At 52.5% G+C, this 21,888-nt stretch overlaps 1 protein-coding gene across 1 annotated transcript in view; it reads right to left on the bottom strand.

The window, feature by feature from the left end:
- CDH23 (cadherin related 23) overlaps window positions 1-21,888 on the bottom strand; it is a 443,685-nt gene that overhangs the window by 211,200 nt on the left and 210,597 nt on the right. Inside the window, exons 10-11 of the mRNA XM_029245124.1 lie at window positions 12,332-12,444; window positions 10,447-10,635 (exon numbers count right to left, since the gene is read on the bottom strand). Of these exons, the coding sequence (XP_029100957.1) occupies window positions 10,447-10,635; window positions 12,332-12,444 (302 nt within the window). The remainder of the gene's footprint in view (window positions 1-10,446; window positions 10,636-12,331; window positions 12,445-21,888) is intronic.

Genomic DNA, 21,888 nt, shown 5'->3' with positions numbered 1-21,888 from the left:
AAGTAGCCACACAGCTCACCCGCCACTTCACTGAGGTCTCTCCTCAAACGTCATCTTATTGGAGAGACTTCCTCTAACCCCTTCCCCTCCCAAGCACTCCCTTAGGCCCCTCACTCTGCTTTATATTTTCTCCATGGCTCTCATCACCACTTGACATAATATACATCGATTTGTTTCTTTAGCCTTCCACTGCTGGCACATACACTGCCCGAGGGCTGGACCTCGCCTGTGTGTTCACTTACGAACAGTGCCTAGAAGAGCATGCGGCACGCAGTAGGTGCTCAACAAATACCTGCTGAATAAATGAACGAACGACTGATTCCCGCCTCCCACTCAATGCAAGAGTCCCTCTAGGGCATCTCTTTCCTCTGGCACCCGGCCCGCTCCCCTGCGTGCTTCACTAGCTGCTCGTTGCGTATCGCTGGCCCTGCTCTGTGACCTCACGTGGAAGGTTCCTCGCTAAATTCGTTGTGCTCAAGTGAGAAGAGCAGAGGTACCTGCTGCCTGTTGACACTAGGCTCAGGGCCCTTGTCAGGACAGAGGGGAGGGAAATACACTCTTCTCTGCACCGAAACATCCTTCCAACTTGGGATGTAAACATATGACAACACTGATCTCGAAAACTTCTCTCACTCCCAATTCCTTTTTCAAATTCAATGGAGAAGCTAAGGTCTGGAGAGGAAGGAGGAAACGTCTGCCCTAGGCCTTCATGGACAGAATGACAACACAGCCATGAAACCTTGCCTTGCATCGAAAGCCTCCTACCTGCCTCCCGGCCCATCCCTGCACCATTCTCCCCGCTCAGGGGACAGAGGCAGCAGGAGCCCAGGAAAGCAGGGGAGGATGCTCCCCGGCCTCCTCGGTGGCCAGCCCTCCCCAAGGCTGCTCCGCAGGGCTCTGCACTCCCTGTGCCTTTCTGATGAGGAAGTTTCACAGCCCATGGTCACGGTGACGGGGTGGGATACACAGGCACAGCTCCTAGCTGAGCTCTGCTTATCCCTACCCTTCAAGACGGGGATGAACAAGACACACCACCAGTTGCTGTTGGGGCCGTGACAGCGGGTGGCAAATGCGGCAGGTGGGGGAGTGTGGGAGTTAGAAACCACGTTCTAGGGTGAGGCTGGGCTCACCAGGGCCCATGGTGAAGGGGCACCAGAGTGGGCATGACCCAGCCAAGAGGCGACGGAGAGAGCATGAAGTTTGTTAGTTCTGTTTATGATCCGGGTGGGGGTCTCCAGGAAGACCAGACGCTGCTTTTAGGGGGATAAAATGATTCCGGGTACTTCCCATCCGTGCCAATGGGAGGTGGTGGGCGTGGGGAAGGGAGCTGGATAAAAGGAGAGCAGTCCCCCAGATCCAATATGGGAGACGACCTCCAGCCGCTGGAGGGGACTCTAGAGCCATGGGTACTTGGGTGGGGAGGGGTGAGGTATGGGTGCTGGCACTACAGCTGCCAAACAGGCCCTGCCTGCTTCACACCCCCACCAGGGCTACGGGGCCTGGCATAAGAGGCATGCTAAGTAGACTTATGGTGAGACTAAACTGGGAGGCGTCTGAATCATGTCGAGGACACCCTCTGCTCCTCAGGGAGGCTGGAGCTTAGCATGCTGGGAGGAATCACACCACGGGATGCAGCCACGCACAGAAAAATCCTCAGCCAAGGCAACTGGGGAGAAATTAATGGGAAAAAGCACCGACGGGGCTGCCCTGCTCCCCCTGGCTTTCCTTCCAGAGCGGCTTTGCTTTGAAGTCAAAAGATATTTTCCTGGTGAGCCTAAATCTTGAGGGAGGAACCCTAGAAATATGTATTGAAGCTGTGACACGGCAGAGGTCTCGCAGACAGACCCCTGCCCACAGCCAGGGCAGAGGCGGGGAACAAATGCGCAGAGTGGTGCTCACCCAGGCACCGTGGGTCCCAGCTATGCTGACTGTGCTTTGGGTGGACGCTTAACCCCTGCTTTGCAACAGAACCACCAGAAAACCTTTCAGAAATAGGAGTAGCCAGGATGGGCACCTGGCTGGGGGGAGAGGGGCTAGGCAATGTGCCGTGCCTTGGTAGTTCCCTGGGCCAGACCCCTCGTCCTCTACCTCCTCTCTGCTTTACTTCGGTGATGAAATCACAAGCTGGGCGAGAGGTACAGGATGCTGGAGGCGTTCCGTCTACTTCCCTCATACCCCGCGGGGGATTCAGTGGGAGGTGGGTCATTTCCAGCCAGATCCCAGTTATCTCCCTAATGGAGGGGAAAGAAGGGCCTGGATGATTGGATAATCACACATCCACAGGGAGCAGAAACCTACATCTGCCTCCACCGATGCTGGCAGCCTGCCCTCCCCTCTCTCCCTCATCTCTCGTCACTGCTTCTAGACTTTGGTTTCTAGTTCAAATTGCTTTGGAAAATAGGAAAGCAGAGGTCCATGTGTTGGGTCACATCAGCAGGTAGGGAGAGTGTAGGGCAGCTGGGATCACTCCCTAGGGTGCCAGGGATGTATATTTCCTGTGCCTCTACTGCAAAGTAGATGTTGGTAGGTGGATTTATGGGGCCCAGTTGAACAGTGGCCTGGAGGGTCCAGAGCCGGAAAATGGACCCTCAGCTGAATGTCTGACATGGAGAAAGTGGCCTCTCTGTTCTCACCCCGCCTCACCCCAAATGGATGTGCAGCTCAGGATGGCAACTCTGAGAGCCACTGGAAGGTCAGCCTTACGGCAAAAGCCCAAGGAGGGAGTCCGGCTGAAGGGGGTCAGTTAGTGAGGACAGGGATTAAGGAGGAGTCTTCCCTCTTTTTCGTGCCATGGACCCTAGTTACAGTCTAGTAACCCCCACAGACCCCCTTAAGAGAATAACATTTTAATTGCATAAAATAAAGCACACGGGACCACAATGTCAATTAATTATCTTGAAATGCAGTTATCAAAGCATTTAAAAAGGGTGTTAGAGTAGAAGTATGTGCTTCTTAATGCATAAAACAATGCGATTCGGCAGCAGGTCTAATATACACCGTAATTTCCAAGTAGTGATGAGTGTAAGTGATATTTTGAGATCCCTGTGACACCTGTAATGCGATATGAAAATATCTGAGATTTCTCTTGGGCTCAGAGTCACAGGTACTACTAAGGCCGCTGTGGTTTGTTTCTATTTCATAATTAAAGGGAGTATGAAAGTTCAGGTAGAGGTTAGCAAGAATAAAGATGCAGATTTTTCTCCATTCAGGGTCAAGGATGCCTTGGCGAGTCAGTGGGCTCCCATCCTGGATTAAGAACCCCTGGACTAAAAGGACGCCTGGGAGGGGCCCATGGGGCCCGCCCCACAACCTTGCAGGGCTGTGTGGGGAGGAGGGCCAGAGGAACCGCAGGCTGGACAGACTGACTAACAGGAACAAATGCGAAAATGAATTTAAATAAATACAAGGTTGCGGGCTGGGCTCCCTGACAGGCCTGGAACACATGTGGAATGGAAAATGAGGGTGATGGATAAAAATAAAGCCAAGATTAACAGGAGAACGAGAGCAACCTCCCCTTCTCACTGCCCCCTCATCCCTACAAATAAAACCAATATTCTGGAATATGGCCTTTTCTCCCTGTCATTTGCTTTCTTTTACTTATCTGTTTGGTGATGTTTTCTCCTTGGGGAGGTGGGTAACTCCGTTTGTTTGGTTTTTTTCCCAATGCCCCTCAAACAAATGAATAGTGTCATCTCCTGCCTGAAATAGGAATTAGCTCCTGCCAGATGTGTTCCCACTCACCTCTGTGGTGCAGCCGCCCCCAATGCCTCACCTACCCCTCGCCTTCCCACCAGCCATGCTGGAGGTGGGAGACCCACCTGCTTGGTGGGACCAAACCTCTAAGAATGGGGAGTCATGGCTGTAAGTAGGGAGATGAGCAAGAGGCACAGGAGTGTTTAAAGCCAAGCTCTGAGACCCACCGGCTGTGTGACCTTGGGGAAGCCCCTTAACCTCTCTGAACCTCAACTTCGTTTTCCCTAGAAAGGACACAATAATACACATATCTTCCAGGGCTCGGAATAAGAATTGTTAGGATTTAAAGAGTGCTTTTTATGGGCCAGGCACTGTTCTAAATACACATATTGACCCATTTAATCCTCATAATAGCTCTATGAGCTAAGCATTATTACTGCCTCCATTTTGCAGATAATAAAACTGGATCAGAGAGGATAAATGAGTCCCCTAAGGTTACACAGAACAAAAGTGGCAGCGCCAGGATTTGAACCCAGGCAGTCTGGCTTCAAAGCCCTTATTTGTAACCACTCTAGCTGGCTCTTTCTTCCTAACCCATGAAGGGCCAGGCTGCCCCAGGTGGTATCCAATAAAAAAGCAGGGAGAGGCTGGGGGCAGGGCATGAGGCCCACAGCGGTGCCAGGTCCCTCTGCCCAAAGAGGGGAGCAGAAGTGGCTGAAGCAAGTTCAGGGCGGGGGAGGATGGGCCAATGTCGGGGGTTGGTTAGCGTTAGGGTTAGGGAAGCTTCAGGCGGTGCCCTCCCCCTTCCCACCCAGGTCCTTTTGGACAAAAAGAGTGTTAGGATTTATAGTCTTCAGGCTGACTGCTCCAACCCATGGTTTCCCAGTGGTGGCCACTGAGGCACAGAGTGGGGACATGACTTGCCTGGAATCCTTCTGTGATTGAGGGGTGGGACTGGGCTTCCCTGCTCGCTCCAGCACCATCTTCTCCGGGAGCTCCGGACAGGTCTGGTAGCAGAGTGCTATAGTCAGAGTTCAAAACCCTGGGTCGATGTGAACACGGGAGAGCCTCAGTCACAAAGGCTGAAGGCAGCCACTCAGTGTCCTGAGAAGCGTTCTGAAGGCGGTTTCTAGCGGACTTTTTGGTTTCATTGTAAGGGGCCTGGCGTTCCCTGGCTTCTTGCAAACACCTTAAGAGGAAATTGGCTATAGGGCAGGAGAGCCTCAAGTCAGATGCTAGGAAGCACCTGCCGGCTGGAACAGGTGGTCAAGGGAGGTGGGAGGGTTTTCTGGGCGGGAGACGTTGCTGTGTTTCCCTGCTTCCACCCATGGCCCCTGACAGCCCATTTTTAACGCAGCCATCGGGGGCCTCTAAAGAAAGATGACTCAGAACACATCAGCTGGCTCCCGTTGGGGCTCACAGTCACAGAAGAACACCTCCCCGTGGCTGGCAGGCCTGGCACCATAACGTTTGTTGAGTGAATGAATGCATCATCTCCCACCTGTGTACATTTCAATATCGTCCGTCCCTCACAAAGGCCAGGGGGCAGCGGGCAGCCCGCAAGTTAATGAGGTCTGAAGGCCATTCTGTAATGACTGCAATTCCCAGAATAGGGCAGAACCGGGCAGCCGAGGCCTCTCTGGGGGGATACTGGCACCCCACTCTCCACTCCGACCCTTCTCGTCTGCAAACATATTCTCAAGGACAGCAGCCAATCTGTTCTGAGAAGCTGTGGGTCAGAAGTAAAGTGGATCAAATGCTCCCAACTCCTGAGAATAAAGGTAGGATATAACACGGATGGCGTTTCCCCTGATGAGCACGTGAGAGGAACTGTCCGTTTTTAGCCCAGCCAACTGGGCGGGGTCGCGCATAGTACAGAAACAGCATTTAACAACAATCCCCTTTGCTGGAATTTGTAAAGCAGCCAGAGGCACGGATGCGCTTCCACACTCCCCGCCTCTGGCCCCCAGCCCTTCGGAGGCAGGAGGCAGATAATCCACTCGCAACTAAGTAGAAGAGTGGCTTTTTAGGACAACTGAACAGAGACTGCCAACCCTCCCGATCAGTGCAGATGGGAAAACACGACAGCCTGTGGCTGGCACAGCTGTAGGTAGGACTGAGGAGGGCTGCAGGCTAGATCAGGAGAGGAAAAGTTGACCAAAGTGGGGAAAATGCAAAGATCGTGTTGAGGGCAAGGGAGTGGGTAAGGATATGGTAGGGATCCAAGTGGGTGAGTGCGTAGCTACTCCCTGTGGCTTCCGAGAACAGCGCGAGGAGGAGACAAGAGAACGCCCAGCAGGCGAGCTGGGGGAATGAGGCTGCCGAGGCCTTTCATTTGAAACTCAGAGATGAGCTCCCATACCAAGGCTGACTCCTGGGGCCTTTGCCTTGAGATTCTTTTGGTGTGATTTGCATTACAATCATCTATTTGCATCTCAGCTGTCACACGGTATAAATGGATGGTTGTTGGTTTCAGCCCACCCTGTCCCTTTCTCCTCTGGCTTCTGTAAGTTTTCTATAGCCCAGCAAAGGGGAAGAAATTCCTCAGCGAGACTTGACAATAGGGATGCAGTCCTTGGGACAGAGAAAGGGCCTCTTTCAAGCACCTTTGTTGTCTTGAAGGGTCTGGCGGAGCCTGAGGTTCAGTGAGAGGCTGAGTAGAATCTTGGATGTGGAAGGGATGGCAGGCATTATCTAGGCTTTGTGAATTAGATTAGCATCCTTATTAGGAAAGACTGCCACAAAGGGCTGACTGAGAGGTTAAACTGCTTCCTCCTTCCCTTCCTGTTTTCCATCAGCACCCTCTACTGCCCCACAGTGGACCTTTGAGGTCGCCTTCCTACACAGACTCAGCCGGATTTAGGCTTCAGCATAAGGGTACTGACTGATGATCCAGTTTGGCTAAAGCCCTGGGCCACCTCATTGCTTCTTTTATCATTTAATCATGTTTTTAACTCAACCAAAATAAACTTCTGCGTGCCCCCCAAGTGCCAGGCAGAGTATGAGGCACTGGGTTACACTGGTGAGCAAAAGCTGACCTGCTCCTACCTGTGGGTCATTCAGCCTAATGGGAAGACAGATGCTCTTGAGACCACCACACTAATAACTGCAAAATCACACTCATGATGGGTGCAAGGGAGAATCGCATGTTCTAGGGAATCTACAACAAAGGGATCTGACCTCTCCTCACGCGCCCTTCCCTCCTCCAAATCTGCTCCATAAACATTTTCCTGCCACGCCTAGCAAATCCAGAGTCACTTTCAACCCAGACACAAATCCCAACAGATGGAGTCTCCCCTCAGAAAGAGAAGTCGGAAGAATGACAATTTAAAAAAATCTTTTCCAACAGCTCTTGATTCCCCTTTGAGGGTCTCTGATTCTTCCCAGACATTGGACACCTGGGCAGCGCTGCAAGTGCCTGTGGCTGCTGTCTTCTGTTCCTGTCGGCGATGTGGCTGAACACTCCACCTTGGGAACCTGGGGCCTGGCCATCAGCACCCAAGACTAGGCTTTGGGAGCATTTCCCTGGCCAGATCTGAAGCCCTCCAGAGTTTTGGAGAGTGCAGAAGAGATGGGAGATGCAAAAGAACAGGGCAACTGAGAAAGCAATTTCTCTCTCTCTCTCTTATTTAGGAACCAGCCCAGGACCACATCTGGGGTGGTCTGGGTGCTGCCCTATGGGGAGACAGGAAGATGGTCCAGGTGACCTTAGGGTGGGATAGTCTGGGCTGCCTCTCCTCCTCTCTCTGCACCTCACTGTGCCCTGGAGAAGTGGGACGCTGTGGGAAGGAGGCCAGTCCTCTACCGTCAGAGACACTGGCCAAATCCCAGGGGAAAGCAACAGAGTGGTCCCTGGTGGTGTTGGGCATCCTGTTCACAGTGGGCGTGGGCGTGCTGATGGCTGTGTCTGAGGGGGGAGGGGTCACTAGGGCGGGCTGGATCCAGACGCCCCTCAGCATTCCTGCAGATGCTTCAGACAGGCTTCCCGCAAAAGGGAGCCTGAGGTAAAACCCAAGAGGTCAGAGTAACCTTGAGATCCCTCAACAAGTGGCAGGGCCCTGGGAACTCTGGCCCTGCCAGTGGTGATGTCCCTGGACCCATCTGGTTAACATCTGTGTGTGGCAGGCACCATGCTAAGTCCTATACACGTATCATCGGACCTCCTCCTCTCCACACACCTTGTTGATACCCTTTGTGGCAGAGACAACTATTTAACTGCTTCCCCACATTCCCCAGCCTTCAGGCAGTGAGGTGGGGGCACCTAACTAGCTCTGGCTGATGGGCCCTGAGTAGAAGCCACACTTCTGGGCTGAAGCGTAGAAGAGCTGGTGCTTAAGCCTTTAGCTGCCCCCTGCTTCCTGCAGCAACCACGATCCTGCAGAGTGCGCACCTGCGTGACCACACAGAGGAGGGCCTCCCTGCCCACCCTTGCCGGACAGGCAGTCCCAGTGAGAAGTAAACTGCTCTTTCAGGGTTAACTTGCTCCTGCGATAGAAACTGACTTATACGTTGTCTTTTTATTTCTGTTTTACACAGATGAGCAAAGTGAGGCTTAGAAAGGGTCAGTGACTCACCCAAGGTCACAGAGCTAATAAATGGCAAGGCTGGCCTTGAACACAGGCCTCGGCTGATTCCTTGGCTTGGCATTCAAGGCCCCCCGAGGCCTATGTCCCAGCCCACCTTGCCAGCAGCCCACTGCACAATCCCTGATAAGTTGCACGGGTTACTGCCTGTTCCCTCCATCTACTTACAGGTTTCTCCCTCCGGTCCTCCCTGTGGGCCACAGCCTGGCCCCCACCACCCCTCCTGAGGACCCTTTCACCATCTGATACCCCAAGGCTCAGGCCTAGTCCCCCTCTCACCATAGAGTCTTTCCCGATCCTCCCAGCCTCTACTTTCCCCTTCCTCAGCTGAGCTCTGGAGCCTCACTGCCTATAGTCACTGGACCCTGGACCCATGCTGCTTCCAGTGTGTCTCTTCCCTTGGGCATTATTATCAGCCTGAAACCTAGGATGGGATTTTCTTCTGAGGTTCTCATTCACACAGCGGTCTCCAAAGGGGGACCTGCACTCCCAGGGGATACAAGATGATCCACTGGGGTGTGAGAAAATGTTAGAATCTGTTTTTATACTTGTTTGTCTCCACCTTTTAAACTTTCTACATTATTGTATATGTTTCAAAATTACATATTACATTTGCATAAACACATTTGGCCCCATGGGGCAGGGACCATGGATTCCACTTCCTGGACTCCCTGAAGTGGCCAGATATAGCTGCTTGTAAACAGTAGATGCAGACTTCCCTGGTGGCACAGTGGTTAAGTATCCACCTGCCAATGCAGGGGACACGGGTTCGATCCCTGTTCCAGGAAGATACCACATGCTGCGGAGCAACTAAACCCGTGTGCCACAACTACTGAAGCCCACGCGCCTAAAGCCCGCGAGCCACAACTGAGCCCACGTGCCACAACTACTGAAGCCTGCACACCTAGAGCCCGTGCTCCACACAAGAGAAGCCACCGCAATGAGAAGCCCACGCACCACAACGAAGATTAGCCCCCGCTCGCCACAACTAGAGAAAGCCCTCACGCAGCAACAAAGACCCAACGCAGCCAAAAATAAAAATAAAAATAAAATAAATTAAAAAAAAAAAACAGTAGATGCTCAGCACATACTTCAATTATCTCAGACAGGCAGGAGATGGAGGCATGTGTGCACGCACATATGTGTACACACATGAACAGAAACATGACTGTGCACGTACACACACACACACACACACAGGCCAACTTGCCCTTGTGAACCTGAGTCCTTGGGGGGACTGTGTCCAGTTGAGAGAAGCTGACAGGAGACAGGAGAGGGGCCAGGAAGTGAAGAGGAACCGGGCCTGGAGCAAGGCCAGTACGGTCACGTGTGAGGAGTAATCGCAGAGGACACCCCGGGCGGGAAAACCTAATGGAATTCCTGAGCAGAGTGGGCCAGGGAAGCAGCGGTAATAAATAGAAATCCTATTAAGGTTGTGACTGCTGACGGGCAAGGGAGGTAGGGCGAAGGGAGGGGCGGGTTGGAGGCAGGCTGAGAGGGTCCTGAAGGGATGGAAGCTGCCCCATCCAGGCCCGGTCCTTGGCCTAATGACACAGGGCATAGCTAGGCTCACGGGAGCTGCAGCCCTGCCGGAGCCTCCTCCCTCCTGTCCCTCTTAAGCTCTCTCCCACTCGTGGCCCATGTCCCTCCCTCTTAAGATTGGCTGGCCCTTGGGCAAGGGGATGCAGGTGTCCTGGACCCTCTGGAGTCTCTTTATGGCCTGGGATCCTCTGGAAGGCACTTACACTCCTTGCAAGGAAAAGGCAGGGTCAGTATTACCCCAAAAGCAGCAATAAGCCTTTTCCAAAGTCACCATTGATACAAGAGCCTCTACCTTTTAAATTTTATATTTTTTGTGTGTATGTTTTAAAATGTACATACTAGGTTAGTATGATGATCATGTATATACATCTCTAAATATAGAAGTATATATTGGAGGTGTGTGCTCAAACGTTTTTTACAGGGTGTAGGGGGGTTGGTCCAAAAGTTTAGAGACTACTAATTTTTGCAGCCTTATTTATCCTCAGAACGTAGCAGGGGAGGCTGCAGCAATGTTTGTTTCTATTTTATAGATGGGGACCTGGAAGCCCAGTGATCCCTGGCATCCCTTCCAGGGTTGCACAGCCCGGGCCGGGTGCTGGGCTGGATGGCCATGCGTTCTGGGACTCACCTCGTCCTTGTCCACCACCTGGATAAAGAGGGGGAGGGCAAAGCCGACCTGTGCCAGCTCAGTGATGGCCACGCTGTACTCGGAGCTGTTGAACTCTGGGGCATTGTCATTGATGTCAATCACTAGGATGTTGAAGGTTGTGGTCACTGTGGCATCAGATGGGGTGCGGTCATCATTCAGCTCTGTGCCCTGCAGATAGAGGAATAAACACCCCAGGGATGAAGGTGGCCATAGTCACAATAAAAGTCATCACTTACCAGGGCTTTCTCAATGCTGGGCACTGCGCTTTATGTGAATTATCCCATCTAATCCTCACCATAATCCCAGGTGGAAGATTCTATCATTAGCATCCCGTTTTACTGATCTCCATTACCAATGGGGAAACTGAAGCTCAGAGAGGTTAAGTAACTTGTACAAGGACACACAGACAAAGTACCAAACTCAGGCAGTGGGATTCTAGAACCAAGGGGATGAGGTGGGGTGGGGAAGACAAGATAGATTTAGGGGTTCATCTAGGGGCAAAGGGAGAGTCTTTATTCATTTGGCAAATGATGAAACTGAGGCCAAGAACATCTGTGCTAGCGGATAATCAAGAATTAATTCAGTATCTGCTATGGACTGAACACGGTGCTAGGCGCTGTGAAGGTCTGGGTTGGACTCAGAAATAGATGAACTCAGACACCTGGGCACCCAGTCTCTGGGCCAGAGTCCTTGGGCCGCAAAATACCCATTCCCAGTCCCACCCCAACCTTTTGAACCAGAATCTCTGGGCAAGAGGCCCAGGACTAGGTATCTTTTACCAGCTCCCCAGGGGATTTGCATTCACAGCCAAGTGTGGGAACTCATCCTTATATTTTATATAAAGATGGAAAAGCTGAACTCAGGGTTGCACAGTGAGTTGGTGCTGGGACTAGGGAGCAGCTCTCTCCATTGGAGCTGCCTGCCTCCGTAGGAAGGGAGCAGAGACAGGAGGGGAGGCTGGGAGGGGGCCTCGGGCTTGGCTCCGGATGGGGGAAAGGCCGTGTTAGCTTGCCCTCCCCCGCTGGCCCACATGTGCACATCTGGGTAGAGAGGACAGAGCCAGTGGGCGAGTCAGGACTAATCAATCCATCGCTGTCACAGGCCTTCTCAAGGTCAAGGAGAGCAACGAAGGGCCAGGCTGCACCATCCTTCCCATACCAATGGAAGGGCCTCCTTCCCAGAGGCCCTCTCCTCAGTCTTTGTACCACCCCCTCCTCTCAGTCGAAGGCTGGGGCTGGGGAGGACCCCTGTGGCCCAGGCAGCATCTGTACCCTAAACGGGTTTCCCAGGGAATGCCTCAGCAAGTTATTGATTTTAATTAAAACCAATCATGAGTGGCGAGGGGCTGCAGGGGGCAGGGGGCTATGGCTCCATCACACTTTCCGGGGTGGGGACCACCACAGCTCTGCCCCCTGCCCGCTGCATTGCTCTTTCTTAACCAGGTAATAGCCCCAGGGAAGCCACAAGAATTAGAAATGGGAGAAAAACCCCAGAAATGAGGTAAACCTAAGAATCTGAGTTGGCTATATTAGAACTTGAAATCATGGGATAATAGAGAGGACCATGGGGTGTGCACCCACTTGTGCCTCCTCACCCCTGAAATGGGGATGAAAGTTGCAATCCTCTACAGTTGTTGATAAGGGCTGAGAAATGCCCAGCAGAGGGCCCCTGACAAGGCCCACATGTGAAAAGCGTTGGCCCTTCCTGAAGGGGGCCCTGGGCACAAGCCCCGGGAATCAGTGCAGGGTAAGGGAACAGAAGTGACCCGCCTCCTGGACCCTCCGCCTGGGCACCGCTGGAGGCTGGCACCACAGCGTGGGCATCCCCTCTACCCATGATGGAGGTGCCCACCGCCCACTCTCACCTTCACAGTCAGGATGAAGCCATGGCTGTACAGGGGGTTCTCCCGGTCCAGCACGCCGTTCAAGGTCAGCGCCCCGCTGATGTAATCCAGGGCAAAGATGCTGTTGGTATTTCCTGCAAGAGGGAGAATTCAGGGTGTGACTGGGGCCCCGGGCAGGCGCACAGGAGGCTGGGCCACGGCTCCTCGCTGGACATTAAGGACTAATCAGTGACTCAAAATGAGCGCTGGCTCCAGGAGTAGCGCAGAGAGCTCTGGGGCATGAAGGAGCACGCGGCCCAGGCAGCGGATGGCCCTGAACCACAGGATAAGAACATTATGCCCGTCCAGTCTTCCTCAAGGCTCTCTGACTGGGTCAAGGAGAAAGTCTTGGTTTGGTGCTTATATGTCTTTAACAGCCTGTCTAACACTTGCTTCTTTTCCTTCTTAACAGAGAGAGAGCAGGCTTCAGGCTCAGAGCCTTTCAAAGGGAGCAGTACCCAGTGAGGACTCAGTGACTGCTATGTCTGAATATTTGTGCCGCCCCAGAATTCATATGGTGAAATCCTAACCTCCAAAGGTGATGGCATTAGCAGGTGGGGCTTTTGGGCTTACGTCATGAGGGTGAACCCGTCCTGAACGGGATTCTTCTCTTATAAAAGAGACCCCGCAGAGCTCCCTTGCCCCTTCCACCATATGAAGATTTACCAAAAAGGCGCCACCTGAACCAGGAGGAGGGCCGTCACCCGACCGTGCTGACACCCTGATCTCGGACTTCTAGCCTCCAGAACTGTGAGAAATAAATTTCTACTGTGTATAACCCATCTAGTCTGTGGTATTTTGTTATGGCAGCCACAGTGGACTACGGCAGTAGCCTTGTTTTGTTCCCCTTGTGCTTATTTTTACGGTCATTTCCTATTCTATTCTGTTCTTTCTAGTCTATTCTACTTTACTCTACTTTTCTATATGGCAGTGATATAAAGTTTCCTTTTATGATAAATATAAGTTAAAAACAAAATTCAATTTTAGAAGCATTTAAGTATTTATTAAAATTTAAAATATGTATTTAAAGTACTGGCAAAAATCACGCACACATGGCACTGGCTCAAATGCACCCCACCCCTCTCTCACCCACCAGCTTTGTCTTATGCTGCCCCACAGGTACCTGGCCCTCACAGTGGCTTCCGCAGGTTCCCCAGATCCATTCCTGCCTCCTGTCTTCCTCCCACCCAGGGCCAGCCCCTCCTCCTCCTGCTCCGGGAAGATGGTCCTAAGCTCTCTCACTTACCCCTCCGGCCCTACAGGCAGTAGTTCCTGCTCTGTTTGCTCCCCAGTTGCTTCCTCTGTGTTAATGTGCTCATTTCACCCAGCCTAAAATATGGGGGGCTTTCACGACCATTCCTCAAGGTACCTGGACAATGCTGGGGACACAGTGGCAAGCATGTTTCTGAAGGATGGCTGCTTCCGGCCCACCTGGGCCCCCATACTTGCCCTTGTGCCCTTCTCATCAGGCTGTGAGTTCACTGGGAAACCCTCAATTCCACTCCCCTCTCCTCCCCATTAACCAGTGTGTTGGTTCATTCAAACACTCGCTCGCTCACTGCCATTCATTCACATATTTAGCAGTCCCCTGGACGGGCTGTCCTATGGCCAGGCCCTGTGCTTGGCACTGTGGGGCACGCAGAGGTCACTCTGCCAGGATTTCTGACGCTGAAGCACTTACAGCCTCGTAAGGGAGCTCTGACACCCACAGGAATCAGCATCTCAGTTCACAGCAGGGAGAGACTGTTCACACACAGGAAGGCTCGAAGACGGAAAGCTTCATGGAGGAGGTGACATTAATTCCTTATACCACTGTCTAGCTGTGTGACCTTGGGCAACTTATCTAACCACTTTGCATCCTGGTCTCTTCATTTGTGAAATGAGGATAATAATGGATCTATCTCATAGGGTTATGAGAATTAAATGAATGAGAAAAAATATATACATATGTACAGGCTTCGAACAGTTCCCGGCACAAAATAAGCACTTCATAAATGTTGTTTGAGCTGGACCCTGGAAGACAGGCGGGATTGGGGAAGGGGGTGGATGGACACGGATTCCATAGGCGGGAACTAACATCCAAGCCTCCAACACACAAGGTGGACACCAGGATCGCCATGGAAGCTGCTGTATCTCCCTGCTCCGCCCCTTCCCCGGCTCTAAAGGGATCCGCACACAGGCTCATATCCTCTCTTGGATTAACTAGGGCAAAAGTAGAGGGGAGACAACGTCCTTCTCTAACTTTAGACTCTGAGGCAGGGGCCGTTCTCAGCCCCTCTGTGCTGGCCGGCAAGGTGGCCCACTCCCAGCCCACTGCAGAGGTTGTCTGACGCAGGGGAGACACGGCTGCTGACAGCAGAGCCCGGCCGGGTCTCACGTCACTCTCAGAGTGTGGGCTTTGGAGACTCTGACCTGGGCCAGCCCAGGGAGGGGACGTCACTCCAGCCTCCACCTTGCCTAAGCCCGTGTCCTGCGGCCTAGGTACCCTCCTGCGGGCTTTTGTACAGCTGCCCTTGTGAGTGGGGAGGAAAGAGTTGCAAGGAGGCATATACATGCATGAATATATAGGAGTTTTTTTAGCTAGGAATTCTGCTGCTGGGGAAACAAGAGGACATGTGCTTTCATCCGCTCATCATTAGCTAATCCACGCAGCAAACAATTATTGAGCTCCTACAGTGTACCTGGGACACCTTCCGGTGGAGGATGTAGCCCTCAACCAGGTATTCCCGTGACAGGGTGATCAGTGCTGAGGTGGCTGAAGCATGGACAGCGCAGGGTGCTTTAGGGGCTGGGTCCTCGGAGCCCCTAAATGCTGAGCTGCAGGGCTGCCCTGAGGCAAGACCTCCAGCCGCTTGCCTCTCACACCCTCTTCCCCACCACACACACACAGGCATGGGCCCCGCCTCCTCAGCGCCCCTGTCCGGCATCCCATCATTCCAGAGTTTCATATAAATTTATTCTTCCCAATAAAGGAAGCTATCAATGTTTACATGTGATTCAACTTTTATCTTTGCCAGTTTTTTCCTATAAATCATTCACAAACCAGAAGTCTCTTGTCGAACGATGTGCTGTGATTTTCAGTTGGGAAAATAAGGTTATCACCCCTGGCAAACTCAGTTGGGTCCCGTACTCAGCACCTTTGCCCTACTCATGGCCACACTGCCCATCCCCAACTCCGAGTCTGTCCCCAGCACATAAAATACCCCTCTCCCAGCCTAGGCACCTTCTCCAACCAACCTGCAGGCAAATACCCCTCAACTGGTACAAATTCAAACTCAAGGACCCTCCCCCCAACACACACACACACATACACACACACAAACACATTCTTTTTCACACATCTGTGTGGAGAGTTCACCTCTCAGCCTCCTGCAAAGTACGAGTGACTAACTGCCAAGACCAACAGTCAGAAAGGGTTACACCCAGGGAGCTGACAAGGCCATCTAAGTGAGTCACTGCCTCTGATATTCCTGCTGTCACCATGGCAACACGAGCACTCACTGGGATGCTGGCTTGGGCAGGGATTAGGAGGTGAGCCCTGTGCCCCAAGCAGGGCAGGTCTCATTCAAAGACTGATTGACTGATCAGATCACTCATTCATTCCAGTTCATATCAAGCACCTACTTTGTGCAAAATGCTAGAGAATCAGCAAAGAAAAGCAGGCAAGGTTCATGTCTTCAGTCTCACACGAAAGATCTTCATTCAGAATAAAATCACACTATTGAGTGTATAAGAACTTGCTAAGCTAAGGCCCCTGAAGGAAAGCAACGTGGAACAGAGAAGCAGTTATGCCCTGAGTTCCAATCATGGCTCTGCTACTAGCTAGCTGGGTCACCTTGGTCAAGTTACATATCTGGGCCTCAGTTTCCTCGTCGATAAAATGGGAGTGATAATAGTACCCACCCCAGAGTGTTGCTGTGAGGATTAAATGAGTTAATACAGTGTCTGGCACATAGGAACCTCTCAATAAATGTTGGCCGCCTGTCCTGCACCAAGACAGCACCATGGACCGTCTCCTCCACCCACCCCCACCCCAGGAGCCTGTGCCTAGAGCTTTCGCCCAGCGGGAGCACTAAGCCAACCCATCCTCTTGCCAGGAGAGTCTCACAACCAAGGGCCCAGATGTACAAGGTGGCAGACCTGAGGCCAAGGCTGAGAACAAAACCCTCAGGTCCACAGGGCATCGCACCCAGGGGTTCCGGCCTCGGGGTGGGTCACCACTTCCTTGCTTCCCTCGTTTATCACCCCTCTCCCACCATCCTCCCTCCCCCGGGGGGCCGTGGGCTTGGAAACCATACACATAAGTTTCTCTGCTATCCTGGAAACTGATACCACCCTGTCAGCCCTCTGGTCTCCCAGACACTCTTTATCCAAGTCCCATGGGGACCAGGGGGTTGGGGGTGGCTCACTGGGGGATGCCTTTCACCTGTTCAGCCCCCACTGCTGAGCAGAAGGGCAGCTGCTTTCCCTGGGTTGACAGGTGCTGTCCTAGGGGATGTACCTGGCAGGGGAGGGGTCCTTGCAGGGAGTGAGGCTGCACCCTGAGCACCCTAAGACTTCTGGGAACTGGTGACTTAAAGCGTCCACACAAGGGAAGAAGCAGGTCATTCCTAGCTCTGCTGGTTCTCTTATGGGACAGCCACATCCTCCAGGAGCTTCAGGCATCGAGACCTCTTCATATTGGCAAGAGGGAGGTTGAGAAGATGTGAATGAAGTCTGCAATGGCACAAAAGGCTGCTGAACGGAAGTCACAGCCCTCTTCCCCTGTTTATTAAAAAAATAGCAGCTACAGTTTGTTGAACATTTTTCCCTGTGCCAGGCACTGAGCTAAGACGTTTGTACAGTTATATTACTCAGTCTTCACAATAACTTTAGAAGAAGACACCCTGTGTTACACGTGAGGAAGCAGGCTCAGAGAAGTTAAATAACTTGTTCAAGGTCACATGGCTGGTGAGTGGCTGGCCTGGAGTGAGATGTACGCCTCTCTTTTTCTCCCTGCAGGCTTTTGCCCTACACACAGGTTTGCACCCACTCTGTACCTGGCCCGGTGCTAAGGGACAAGGAACAGGGCGAGACAAATAAGAGACTGTCATCCTTCATAGAAAGAGGTGGCAAATTAGTTGCTTTTTTCTCAAGAGGGAGTCCCAGTTAAAAACTCTCTACGTTCTGAAAAGTTCTGGGTAAATTCCTCATAAAATGATAGAGTTTTATGTAGCAGCAGAATGTCCACGTGGCGATGTCCTCCAAGAGCTGGAGGGGAGGGGTGGATGGGGACTCGAGTGGGAAGACAGGGGCTGTCAGCACAAAGGTGGTGACATAGATAAGGCACTGGCAAGCCGGCCTTTAGGGCAGACCTATGGCTCCAGTGAGGATGCACAGGAAAATGTAGATAGAAAGGCAGTGGCTGGGCTTCCCTGGTGGCGCAGTGGTTGACAGTCCGCCTGCCGATGCAGGGGACACGGGTTCGTGCCCCGGTCCGGGAAGATCCCACATGCCGCGGAGCGGCTGGGCCCGTGAGCCGTGGCCGCTGAGCCTGCGCGTCCGGAGCCTGTGCTCCGCAACGGGAGAGGCCACAACAGGGAGAGGCCCGCGTGCCGCAAAAAAAAAAAAAAAGAAAGAAAGGCAGTGGTCAGAGAGGCAGATGGGAAACCAGTATAGAGCCAGGTGCCCAGAGGCGGGCGAAGGGGAAGTTCTGAGAAAGAGACGGTTGACAGGGTCAAACAGTGCCGAGAGAGGCTCAGGATAAGGAAGATGTGGCTAAGGTCCCCCATTTGGATCTTCAGATGCCCCTGGAGGTCAGAGTGTGAGATACAGTGGCTGAGGGGGGCCCTGGGGACTGTTAGTACAGGCGCAACTGCCGGGAGATTGGTGTAATAAACAGAGAGGCCGAGTGGCGGCTAGAGGGCGCAGCAGAGTCAAGCAAAGGGCTTCTGTTTCATAGATGGTCAAAGGCAGAGGGAGAGGGAAACTAGATTGGAGGGTGTGAAGGTGAGGGTAGACGGTCAGACTCGGAGACAAGGCGGGTGGCTCTCTTTGGGCCTTGAGGGCTCACCCTCCCACCTCCTCCTTCCTTCAAGGCTAGCAGGCTCTCTCCTTCCCCAGGCGCCCCTCCTCCCGGCCCCTGCCAAATCTCATCACTCCCACACCTTGTCCCCTTGTTATCTCGCCTGGCAGCATCTTGACCCATGGCAGAGCTGCGTCTGGGCGAAAAGCAGTTTAGTGAGTGGCTGATGGTGCGTGTGGAAACACAGGCTGATGACTTTCAATTGCTTTGTCTGCTCCGCTGGGCTGACAGCAACCCACTCTTGCTGCCCCCAAGTTAAAGGAAAACCAATGGCTCCCACCTTGGTCCTGTCTGTTCTTAAGGTCCATTACCAATGTCACCAGCCTCAGGAAGCCAGTCCTGGAGGTTGCGGCCTCTCACTCCACTGAGCCCCAGAGCTGGGCTGGCACCCTCAGAATAGCCCTGTGCTGTGGGACCTCCCTTGTTCTCACATCCAGAGACCCAGCGTCATCTCGAGGGTAAGGGCTAGGGTGTCATGCTTCCGTCCCCATGGTACCCAGAACAATGCTCATTCCCTATCTGTTGGATGGCCTGAAGGTTCTTGCCCCCCCCCCGCCCCGTAGGGGTTAGGAAGGGTCAATGAGCACACACTAGGTGTGGGCATACTCTGGGTCTGGCCATGCTGGGCCATGGGGTTGAGAAAAGAAGAAAAAAAAAGCCATGCTTATGAGGAGCTCATGATCTAGTTGGTCTTCTGGGCCCAAGTAACATTCCACTCAAATGCTAGTTGCTGAATGGATGAGAGGACTAGTGGGACCCTGATCCCTCACCTGGCCTCTGACTCGTTTACCCAGCCCTCCCCAGGGCCAGGGCCAGGGATCCTCCCCAGGGAAGTGAGCAGAACTGGGATATGTACCCCCTTCCCCCTGGTGCTCCCTCTTTCAGCCGTAGTCTCTGCCTGGAGTCTGTTACATCAGCACCCTAGTGAAGACTGCCTACTGTGCGTGAACTCGAAGGCTACAAAAAAGACCTAAGCACCAACAACAGATCTGCCAGTTACCAGCTGTGAGACCTCCTGCAAACTGTGAATTCCTTTGAGCCAAACCCCTCATCTGTAAAGTGTGGATAACAGCTCCCACCTCACGGGACTGTGTGAGGATCAGGCGTGATCATGTACGTAAAGCACCTACATGGTGCCTGTCTTCGTTCCCGTCCCTTCTTTCCCTGCTATGCCTGTTTTCTGAATACAAGAATTGGACCAGGTTAGCCCCAACTATGGCCCATCTTATCCAGAATGAGTCAGGAGGGGCCCTGCCCACAATATCCAACATGCATTGTGCCTGGCGCTGTGCAAAGGTTTTTTTTGTATATTTATATAGGATGTTACGAAAAACGTGAGTGAACTTTTTGGCCAGCCCAATATATTTCAATTTTCACAAAACTCCCATGAGATAGGTACAAGTATCCCCATTTTCCAGATGAAAAAACTAAGGCACAGAGAATAACTGGTCCTAGGGCAGAGCAAGGGGTGTAACAAGGAGTTAAACTCAGCTCTCACTAAGCTAAAGAGCTCCTGTCCTACCCAGAGGCCCCTGGACACCCCCTGCCCCCACCAGGGGTAGCTGTTAAACGGCAACGTGTGTGTCGTGTATGCCGCCCGGGCCAGTGGGACAAGCTGGGCTGCAGTCCCATCACTGTCCAGTGGAGCCACGTAACTCTGACTGGTACAGACTGTATCACTGCATAATGAAAATTGGGAGTCAGCCTGAGATATGGGCTTTGGGCAAGATATCTTATGAATTAAAAATTGTTACTTAGCTGCCTGCTGACAAAGGGGGCCAAGTCCCGGGTGGCACCTGGGCTGGGCTGCATTGAACAGCTCTGTGACCAACATATGGCAACCAGCGGTGTGGGTTACCTTGGCTTTCTATCAGAGAAGGAGATGCAGGCTGAGAGCTTGCCGCCCCTCCTAAGGACCATCAGGGAGGGGGCAGATTAGGCCTAGCCCCTCTCCAAAGCTTTCCCTGAAGCTGCCTGGAATGCTCACCCTGCAGATCTCTGTGGGTGCCTTGTCTGCATTCAGGTCTCAGCTCACAGGTGGTGGCGACCTTTGAGGGGGCCTCAAAGGAGCCCTCTCTAGTCACCCCACCATCCTACTCTCACCCTCATCACTCTCTTCTCCCTTATCCTGTTTTATTTCCTTCAAACCACTTCTACTTTCTGAACATCTCTTTTCATCTGTTAATGTGTTTGCTTATTGTCTGTCCCCCCACACTGGAATATAAGCCCTGGGAGCGCAGGGACCGGTTTCTCCAAGTGCCCCTGGTGATACATAGTAGGTGCTCCACGAAGGCTTTTGACCGATGCATGGGCTGCAGCAGGGGTGTCAGGGCACCATTCTGAGGCTAGCGTAGAAGGTTACAGGACAGAATGGTACCAGGGTGACTTATAATGTCACGCATCGCAGAGACCATAACTGCACCAGGGCTATGAGGAAGAGTCAGCCAATTAGCAATTCCAACTGGGACTATCACACCCACCCTACCACAGTGACACGTTTGTTTGAGCTGAGTGCATCTTGTTAATTACAGTTATTACCGACCAGTCAGGGAAAGACGATCTTTGAGCCCCCCGCAAGCAGGTGGGAATTGCAGTCTGCTTGTCTTATAGGCGTTTCACCAGAACGACAGTTTTCATTAAGCTCAAGTACACCAATAAATGATCACCTCTTGTAATAAGACCACAGACTGGACTCTGACTAATCTGGGTCCAAGTTATGAAACATTAACCTGAGTAGCCAAGGATAGTAAAGCCTATTATATTAGGGTTGCTAAGGGTCAAGCCAGGCCCCCTCACCTACAGCAGCATCCAGCTCCCCACCTATAGGGAGAGGCGGCCCCTGGTCCTCTGACAACACTTTAATGGGGATCAGCAAGACATTGCCGGGGCCAGGGCTGCGATCAGAACCTCCTGATTTCCTGAAAAACCTTTACTCTGTAACCAGGCGAATTTCTCCAAAGGGAATAATCATGGATGTGCCCACAGGTGCAGCTCCCAGGATTTTCACCGTGGTGCTGTTTACTGAGGAAAACTGGGAACAACCTCAATGTCCAACAATAGGGATTAATTACGTTATGATCTGAAATTCGGTCATCCACTAAAAATAATGCTGCAAAGAGAAGTTTGTGACTTGAAAGATACATGTTTGACATTTTCCCCCCAAAGGAGTCATAAAATAGCATAGTTCCGTAAGACACATTTTTTGTTGTTGCTTAAAAAAAATATATATATAGAAAAAGGAATGAAATGTTGACAAAATATTAACAAAAATGATCTCTGGGGCTTCCCTGGTGGTGCAGTGGTTGAGAGTCTGCCTGCCGATGCAGGGGACACGGGTTCGGGCCCCAGTCCGGGAAAGTCCCACATGCCGTGGAGCGGCTGGGCCCGTGAGCCATGACTACTGAGCCTGCGCGTCCAGAGCCTGTGCTCCGCAACGGGAGAGGCCACAACAGTGAGAGGCCCGCGTACCGCAAAA

Source organism: Monodon monoceros, unplaced genomic scaffold, assembly GCF_005190385.1.
Source record: "Monodon monoceros isolate NGI ecotype Baffin Bay Population unplaced genomic scaffold, NGI_Narwhal_1 Super_Scaffold_4, whole genome shotgun sequence".
In the NCBI taxonomy this organism is placed as follows: domain Eukaryota; kingdom Metazoa; phylum Chordata; class Mammalia; order Artiodactyla; family Monodontidae; genus Monodon; species Monodon monoceros.
This window is presented reverse-complemented; position numbering and strand designations above follow the sequence as displayed.